Source organism: Euphorbia lathyris, chromosome 9 (assembly GCF_963576675.1).
Source record: "Euphorbia lathyris chromosome 9, ddEupLath1.1, whole genome shotgun sequence".
NCBI lineage: Eukaryota > Viridiplantae > Streptophyta > Magnoliopsida > Malpighiales > Euphorbiaceae > Euphorbia > Euphorbia lathyris.
The window spans coordinates 62,018,516-62,028,445 of record NC_088918.1 but is presented as its reverse complement, the minus strand read 5'-3'; the positions used below and the strand labels follow the sequence as shown (position 1 = coordinate 62,028,445).

Sequence of the window (9,930 nt, the reverse complement as noted above, 5' to 3'; positions counted from 1 at the left end):
GTGTTATGTTCTGTTTAGGAAGCTAGACTGATTGAGTATGTGTATGAATGTTCATTGGGCATGTAGCATCATTAGGCATAGTCTAACAATATGAATGTTCATTGTGATATGAGAATACTCTTACGATGTTCCTTTTCACTTGGCTTGTTATCGTAAACAAAAGCATTCAGCATGGTGATAGGTTTATGATGCATTCAACACAAAGGGAGTCTTTTGTGGTGACAGCATCATAAACCTCATTACCAAGTTCATTGTTCAACGAGTACAATCCAAGTGGGATGAACATTGTAAAAGGCTCAATATACATATACATACGAACTGATGTCTTTTGATATGACTTGAATATACATATACATACGAACTGAATAGCAAAGCTCTATGTTATATTATAAAAGGGGGGATGAGTGTTGCCTTTCGGTTGTAATTGAAGGTCCAAAGCTCCTTAACTATTTTGACTAGAGAAAGGAAATTTGGAATTGGAATGAGAACCACATTTGGAGCTCACATTGTCTTTCGATTCTCCTTTCTCTTAGTTAAGATAGTTTAGGAGATCTGGACACCCTCATATCCACCTTGCATACTGCTCAGTCCATCTCCAGGCAAGCACATCATACACTTCCCTGTTGCTGAGGTATTGCTCAACAACTGCTTCTTGCCCAGGATATGGCGCCTCAATGTGGGGCTGTAGTAGTAGATCATATATGTGCCACACCAGCTACAAAATGCATAGAATAATTAGATCACAAACATGATTAAGTGTTTATCAAATGAAATAGATAAATGGTGGCATATCTCAACCGTGGCAATGGGAAATGGAGGGTGAGTAAGGAGACGGGGAAGATGAATCATCCCCTGAGGAGCCACGTTAGGATGATAAACCTTATTCCGAAAGCGAAACTGAGAATAAGAAGAGACATTGATTAGTGTATGTGTATACAATGTCATGTAGGTTTATATATCTTAAGGAGATAAGTTAATATTACTGTTGGAGGTCTGTTTGGGAAATCTGGAGGGTAGCTGATTCAGATTTCAAATACACCCCTTTCATACGGGATGTATTGGGGGCCTTTTATTATGATCGACCATTTGAAGAAGTTATCATCCAGATGACCTGTTATCATCCAATATAAGAAGAATCATTACAAGTAAATAGAAGAAACCAGGAAGAGTTGAAGAACAACATATGGATTGACATACCATCGATGGCCAGAAGCCACCCTGGGCTCTCAATGTACAGTTTCTCCATCTCAGCAATTATCCGTTGTTGAACAAGCGCAAGGTGATCCATCGTATAATGTAAGTTTTCTAGGTTGAATGGACACTGAACGATTGTGATATGCTTGTTATTTATAGTGATATGATAGTGGTGGCTAAGTGAAAGGTCGTGAAAGGGGAATGGTCTTAATTAGTGCGGTTAGGGTTATGTGTAATGATGCTATGTATTAATGACCTGCATTGGGTTTTGCAGATATCAAGACTTTGGGATTATAGGTCTAATAATGAGTCCAAGATATGGATACATGAATTGATCGATTTGTTTCAGAATTTGGATATGTATTGGTTATTTTTTTTAGTTTTAATTTAGGAATGTATGTTAAATGTAAACAGATTATGAGTATGGTATCCAATAAAATTAAAACCATTGTTATACAGAATTTCATGTTCATATTCGAGTGTGTTAATTATTCAGGTAAAAACCAGAAATCCATACGAAGAAGAAGGCAAAAAGTGACATTTTAATTTTAAAAAATGTCATATAAAGAACGATAAAAAGACATTGAAATAAACGAATCTGCCATCTGAAAATAAATCCTTTGACATGATTGATTAAGACCTATGCCATCTAAAACAAGCTACGACGGCAAAAATTATTATACGAACTGTCATCGCAGATTGAATATGCCAAATTCCCACACGTAAACTTGACGGTTTTCATTATTAGTATGTCATATGATGACATTAAAGGTGACGGTAATAATAAATTAGTTGCATCGTAACAAAGATTAATATGACAGTACGCGGATAGGATAATGTCATGTGTCGCACCGTCACATGACAGAACCTAAACGTCGTCTGAAGGGGCAACAGACGGTAGCGAGTCTCATGACAGATTTATATCTCACGGGACGACGGTTTTTAACCGTCGTCTGAAGGGGGTTTTGGCGTAGTGGGCTTTGATATGCTGGTCATATCAAGTCAATATGGACATGATACTGCTTAGTCCATACTAGTGCAAGTGGGAGATTATTAGAGTATGCCATAGTCTCGAGACATTATATTTAACAGTATCGTTAATTATAAGCCAATAATTTGTTAAGTCCATATTTACTTGTGCAAGATGATTAACAGAGTATCCAAGGTTAGTGATCTGCACACATTTGGCGGGTTGAGGACCTGGTCAAGTGAAGTCATGTGGCATATCTTCGGTCTGTTACTATCGTGGAAACAAAAAATTAACTACATATTAGTATATTCCTTGTTTGTGATGGTGTTTCAATGGTCATTGACATAGAGTGTCAAACCAATGACATTAGGGTTTATAGGAAGTAAACTCTGGATTGATCCGCTATGAGAACACCACCTGGTTATCAATGATACAGGTGGTTCTCATGTAATACATTAGACCCAAAGTCACAATGGGACCTAGATGAGACACTGCATGCTTTTGTTATTGCCTAACGGGCCAGTAACTTGGTGTCAAGTATGGGTTAGCCAGATATACACTGAATCATATTGATGAACCTGAGTGAAGTGCGGGGATTACTACTCACGTGAGGGAGAGAAAATATCATTGGCCACTTGATTAGTGGAATTAAGAAGCTTGAAACTAAAGCAAGATTAGAACTTCTAAAATGAGGTAAAATGCATGATTGGAACCTTTACTTTGATGTTTATTAGTTGTTTGTATTCTTTTGAACCTAAAACAATGTGTTTGAAGTGTTATATAAATGATCTAGTGGGACAAAATGGTTCACATCAAATGTTTTTCTCTTATAGGGGGAACTTTTTGATGTGGCATGTGGATTTTACATCAAAGGACCTAATGCAAGCTAGGCTCCTCATTGGACTAGTCCAAACACCATACCCACAATCAAGAAGGCACTCAACTAGATCATAAAACACTAATTTAACTCCGAAAAGGTGGGTCGGGTCTAAAAGGGCACCTAAGCACTTTCACCTCAGCCATTATAAATACCACTACAAGCCCTTCAGTAGGGGTGTCAGATTCTCTCTATCTATCTCTCTAACTTGACGATCGGAATGTTTTAAGAAATCATTGCCGATGCACGCAAGAGAATTTAGCAAGCTCCCTAAAGATTATCAATATCTCATCATGCCTTTTGTTAACAAATAAATATAACTGAAGTCCAAAATTAACAAATTTAAGTATTTGGTATGTTAAAACTAAGTTTAGGTTGGTAAAAAGTAAAAAAAAAAATAACAATAATATTTATCAAACTGAAAATAAAACTCATAATTTTGAATGCACACATATGACAAGCATTCATCTAAGATAAAACAGTAAATCGTGTGCAATGTTTAAAACGGGCGTTCCTAATTAAATTTCGAAAAAAAGGATAAAAAGAAAAATAAGAATAGAAAAATAACTAATGGCCATACACATACATCCATATGCCTATTTTAATCACTTGAGGAGAAAGTAAAAAACAATATAGGTAAAAAAGCCAGAAACAAAAATAAAAAACCAAAGAAACACAGAACATAATTAAATTTCCGGTGCTTATTATCCCTTTTAAAGATCTTGTACATATGAAACTTTTTTTACAGTTTGAAAAAATTTACCCCCGCGATTACCGTTGTATACAGCAATATTTCATGTTTGTTAGCAAAATCAAAAAGCCGATAGTATCTAGATTTTAACCTGTACAGCTCAATTTTTTCTTATTTAAAAAGGGCGACAAAAATCAAGAGACTTGCTTCCTTCTTTATATTCTTCTTCTTCTTCTTTATCAAAGGGAAGAAAAAATGTCTTGTCCTCAAGAAACAAATATTCATCAAGACCCTTTCAAAGCCTGGAAATCTCTCATTCTCCCCCATTTTAAATCTATTGATATTTTCTCTTTAATCATCAAAACGACTCTTCTAATCTGCGTTCTTGTTTCAATCTCCGTCTTATTTTTCGCTGCTTTCGCTAATCAATTCCGCTTCTTTGCTTCTCCTCGTTGCGTCCAATTTTCAATCCTTCACAACCGGAAAATATCTTCCTCCTTCAATAACAACATCTCCGGCGAAATTCACGAGGTAACTAATCTATCTCATATCGTATTCGGCATTGGCGGCTCCGCAAAAACATGGAACGAACGCCGACTCTATTCCGACCTATGGTGGAGGCCTAACAGTAGCAGAGGCTACGTTTGGTTAGAGGAGACGCCTGTTAGACCGTGGCCGGAAACATCTCCGCCGTATAAAGTATCGGAGGACACGTCGAGGTTTATGTATAATTGTACGTATGGTTCGAGGTCGGCTTTGAGGATTGCGCGTATAATTAAGGAGAGCTTTGAGCTTGGATTGGGGAATGTGAGATGGTTTGTGCTCGGAGATGATGATACGGTGTTTTTTGTGGAGAATTTGATAATGGTGTTGAGGAAATATGATCATAATCAGATGTATTATATTGGGGCGAATTCGGAGAGTGTTGAACAGGATGTGATTCATTCTTATAATATGGGTTATGGAGGTGGTGGCTTTGCTATTAGTTATCCTTTAGCTAAGGTTCTTGTTAGGATTTTAGATGGTTGTATTGATCGGTATAATAAGTTTTATGGCTCCGATCAGCGGATTCAAGCTTGCCTCAGTGAGATTGGAATTCCCTTGACCAGAGAACTTGGTTTCCATCAGGTTTGTTAATTCATCTTTTTCCTTTCTTCATTGATTCATCTAATTTCAAAAAAAAATATATATATATATATATTGTTAACCCTGACTAATTTAGTAATTTGAGAGGTTTTGACTCGTCAAATCTATGTTTTATGAAGAGATTCTTGAAATAACTTATTGTGTACGGGTCAATTTAAAAGGTTTTTCAATTAGTTTATTGATACGTGTCTTTTGAAAGATATTTTATCATATCCTTATTTATCATTTATACAAACAGCTATTAGCAATCAGTTAAATTTTACTAAAATAAGTTTTACTTAATCAACTAGTCAAATCAGCTAACTAAAAAGGTAATTGATAATTAATTTTATAGTCCAATTTTTCCCTATATTATCACATCTTGAATTCAGCCCTACCTTATCTTTTTTACAAAAAAAAAAAAAAAAAAAATTACGGATGGAATTATTTGGTTTTGATGCTTAGTAAAAAAATGTGTAATTTTAACAAATTTTCTTTTAGTGATCTAAGTATTTGGTTCTGGTTGTGTCAGTGATTAAATGATTATTATAAACATCTACATTGGATATATTGCACGGATATTTCTTCAGTTTTATGTCGAATTTTATCAAGATCATGTTTTGAAAATAATGTTTTCATTCCGTATCATTGTCCGTGCAACATAGTATTAATTAAAAGAATTCCATATAAAAAAAAAATTAAAGTACCAAAAAGTTCAGCAATGATTTAATGAAAAGAATTTATATTTGAAATAAAATGATGAAATTGGTTTGTGATTACAGGTTGATATAAGAGGAAACCCATACGGAATACTAGCAGCGCATCCGGTGGCGCCACTGGTGTCGCTCCACCACATAGACTATGTACGTGCAATGTTTCCGGCGATGGACAGAGTTGAATCACTTCAAAAGCTATACAAACCATACGAAAAGGATCCGGGTCGGATACTCCAACAGAGTATCTGTTACGATTTGACCCGTAATTGGTCCATATCAGTTTCTTGGGGGTACACCGTACAATTATATCCGTCGTTAATGAGACCAAAGGTTCTAGAGACAGCATTTCAGACGTTCAAAACATGGAGGAGTTGGAGAAATGACCCGTACACATTCAATACCCGACCCTTGAGTCCAGACCCGTGTGAGAGACCTGTTTTCTATTTCTTGGACGGGGTTGAAAATATTGGTCCGGGTAAGACTTTGACTACTTATGTTAGACACGTGGAGCAGTCTGATAGAGTTTGCGAGAGACCCGAATATTTTCCTGCTGAGGCCGTCGAGTATTTCAACGTGACAAGTACTACGTTGGACCCTGACATTTGGAAGAAGGTAACCAAACTCACCATCTCATCTGTTTTCTCTCTCTTTCTCTTGTTTGGTCTGAAAATACAAAATGGGTCAATTTTCCACTAACTTTAGCCGCCTTGTATAACAAGGCAAAACAAATTTTTACAAAAAATGAAAAATCCTTACATTTCTAATTTATCCTCATTTTAATGATTTGGCAAACAAATAAATCATTTAAATGAATATCACTCATTTTATTTGTATTTAAAATTATATTTTTTACCATTTTAAATATGATTTTTATAGTTTATGTATAATCACATTATGCATGTAACAAAAAAAAAAAAAAAAAAAACTGGTTTTGGATTGTTAGGAAAACAAAATTTGGAGGTAAATGACTTTTTATTAATACTCAAAATTGAATTTTCTAATTACTTGAGTTTTAATGTGATTAAAATTAAAAAAAAAATTAGGGGCTTAATTAGTTAAAATGAAAGATTAGAAGCTAGATCAACCAAAATCACAATAATAAGGGTCTCAAAATGTTATTTTGCCAACAAAATTTATTTTCTTCAACTGTAGAATTATTGGTTTTCCAACCTCAACTCTCTGTGAAATTTTGATATTTTGTTGAACTCTAATCTTAATTAATGAACAAGTTTTCACGATTAAATGAAATCTTTACAAAAAATAAAAAATGGAACCTTCACAAAATATATGATAAAAAATTTTAGGTTTTTTTTTTTTTGAAGAAAGAATTTATCCATTTATGATACTAGGGGGTGTTTGGTTACTGCTTTTCGACCTTTTGTTTGCTTTTTTTATTTTAAAAATGAGAGTTTTAGGTGTTTCGTTAAACATCTATTGCTTGCTTTTGTAGCCGAAAAGTAGCTTTTTATAAAAACAGAAAATCTCTATTTATTTTTTTAAAGAAATAGTCTTTTACTGCAAACCGTTACGAAAAACAGGAAACGGCAACAACAAACAACAGGTAAAACAAACGGGTCCTTAAACTTTAATAAAGATCAAAGTTGAGGGTTAAATCTCATTAAATCCAAATTTAGGGGTAAAATTTGAAACTTGTTTAAATGGAGAGACCAAAAGTATAGTGAAGCAGTCTAGTGGGACCCTTATGGGCCGTCCAGGAAGTTAATTAAATGGTCCAAAGCCGTCGACTTTTGCAAGTTAGCAACGTGTTTAACATAACTTTCGAAAGTCAAAGAATCCTTAAAACTATTCTGACTAATTTTCTCCAAGAAAAATACGTGGAAGCAAGTATTAATGTACACGACTTTAAGAGAAACAAAATAGGAAAATTAATTATCCAACTCTATATTGATGTTAGGCAAAGAATTTATGCGCAAATGGTGGCTAGATAACGTTATTATTATTTTCAAAATCTATAATTATAGAAAGTAGAAAAATGTGATTTAATTAAATATTATTAACACGTATGTATGGATGAATGAATGAGCAGGCTCCACGTAGACAATGCTGCGAGGTAATCAACAGTGAGAAGGCAGCGGTGGAGGTGAAGATTAGAGGGTGTGATCCGTTTGAAAGTGTTACACCTCCGTAGAGTGTTAGATTACCTAATACATGTTGTGATTGGGATAGATATACATCGCCAACTGCTTTCCAACTAATTAAGTTAGTCGTTTGTTGGGTCTCTCCATTAGGTGAAATATTTGTAGCTAATACATTGGTTATTTGGCGACCCTTCCTTGTAAATAGAATTCTACTGTATGATAGACAAAATTACCCTTTTTTTTATTTCTTTTATATGATCGGCTTTAATTTATGATTTGAACGAATTAAGCGTTTAACTATCAACATAGTAGAGATTTCTCGTTTTGGTTGGGGATCTGTTACGATAGAGATGAGAAATTTTTCGAAAAAATTCCTTCTTGGGTGGGAATAGAGAATTTTTTATTCCCAAAATTCTTTACTGGACCATGCTGATGATCTGATATCGTACTAGAGTGTGTAAAACAATAAGCAAGTCAAACGGGTTGGGGTCCGGCAAACCCACTCTAGTGTCTAAGTCAGTTTATGATCTAGGACCAAATAGAAGGATATGGACTAGTTGAGAGATAACAGTTAACATACCGAACCTTGCGCTTATACGTGTGTATTTATAGTACATGATTAGGTTTAACGTTTGTCACCTCCTTAGGAATCCTTACAAGTTTAGGATTCTGAATCCTATAATGAATCCTTTATCTCGTAGGATTCTACAAGGTCATTTGATGTGTTGAGGCTTGGAGGCTTGGACCTTGGGTGATAGGTCACCGCTAGTTGGGCTTTGGGCCGCATCAATGGTTTATGTTCTACTGGAACCGTCTTGGATACATTTACGCTTTGGTTACGTTTAAGTCTTAAGTCTAACTTGTGACGAGCTTTGTGATATCATTTATTCTAGTATAAATGGATGGTTTTTCATTCTATGATGTTGCAGGCCTTGTTGATTTCTAATTATATTAAAAGGTCACTAAAAATTATTTGATATTTAACTAAAAAATTATGTGTATTTATTATTTAGATGGAATTTTATTTTGAAAGAGTTAAAAGCAAAACAATAAATATTATTTTAATTTAAACAAGAGAAAGTTTGAAGAAGTATTTTGGTGTAAATGAATGTTAAGTATCTCTACTCATTATGCGGATTCAAACATGGGTTATTCGGTTGTTGAAGCGCAGATTAGTTGAGTAGGTAGTCGAAGAACTCGAACAATAAATTTGCATTATTAGTCACGTTGCTCCTACATCAAAGTTATTCGAAAGGTAGAAACTTAATCCACGATCAAAGAACGAAGTCTCCTTATAGAGAGAGAGAGGGGCACCGTTTCTAGAGAGGTAAGATTTGTTCTCTTTATTTGATGTTGTATTATGTCTAAACTACATCTCTTTATATAGGTTAAGGATTCATTGTTCGATAATGATTAGAGAATATTAATCTTAGGTCAACTAGTATTCCAACTTCCTTATTAGACTAGTATTTCCATTAAATAATTACTAAATCGGATAAGATTAATGTAACTACGATTCTTAATTATTTATTAACAAAATTAGATAAAACTTGAATTCGTAATCCACCTGAATCCGAATTAGTATGGCAGATAATTCCTATATCTCCCACTCATACGTAATAAATTCGCGCTTCCATTCTCTTTTCATATTCACAAATAGATCGTGTGACTAGCATCGAGAGCATCATTCAGATATACAGCGCCTCGATAATAGAGTATTTTACATCTATTAAGGATATATAGACTGATGTAAAAGTATCGAAAAATTGTATGTATATTATCTCATATTTCACATCACATTTCTTGTAACTTTACTTAGATCTCTACATTATTCTATTTTCACAATTATATACCACAATATAATTGTTCGGACTGTGAAACATGAAATATGTGAATGATAATCGTTCTCTTCAACTTTATTCCTTTCATCGTAATTTGAATTTGCTTATCTAATCGGTCCTTTTTCGAGCTGTATTATCACCTAGCACATGAGAGAATCCTTCTAAGACAACCACATCCATAATAATTTAATTACCAAATGAGTCTTAAGCTTTGTTTTACAACGATTTTCAGTACTTAAAATTAATACATTAAATGTTTATTAGTTTTAAGATTGTTGGATAACACAACTTAAATATTCCAGTTAAGTCACAGAATCGCTTATTCTGGTAAGTCAAAAGATTTAAATTAAAATTTTAAGTTGAACATTATCAACTAATATTTTTAAATTCAGTACTTATTTTTAGTATTTATCAAAC

At 34.0% G+C, this 9,930-nt stretch overlaps 1 protein-coding gene across 1 annotated transcript; it reads left to right on the top strand.

The window, feature by feature from the left end:
* Positions 1 to 3,936: 3,936 nt before the first annotated feature.
* Positions 3,937 to 7,916, top strand: LOC136206382 (uncharacterized). Its single transcript, XM_065997409.1, has 3 exons — positions 3,937 to 4,860; positions 5,640 to 6,185; positions 7,621 to 7,916. The coding sequence occupies exons 1-3, from the start codon at positions 3,988 to 3,990 to the stop codon at positions 7,720 to 7,722; spliced, it is 1,521 nt and encodes a 506-aa protein (XP_065853481.1). The 5' UTR covers positions 3,937 to 3,987; the 3' UTR covers positions 7,723 to 7,916.
* Positions 7,917 to 9,930: the final 2,014 nt, after the last annotated feature.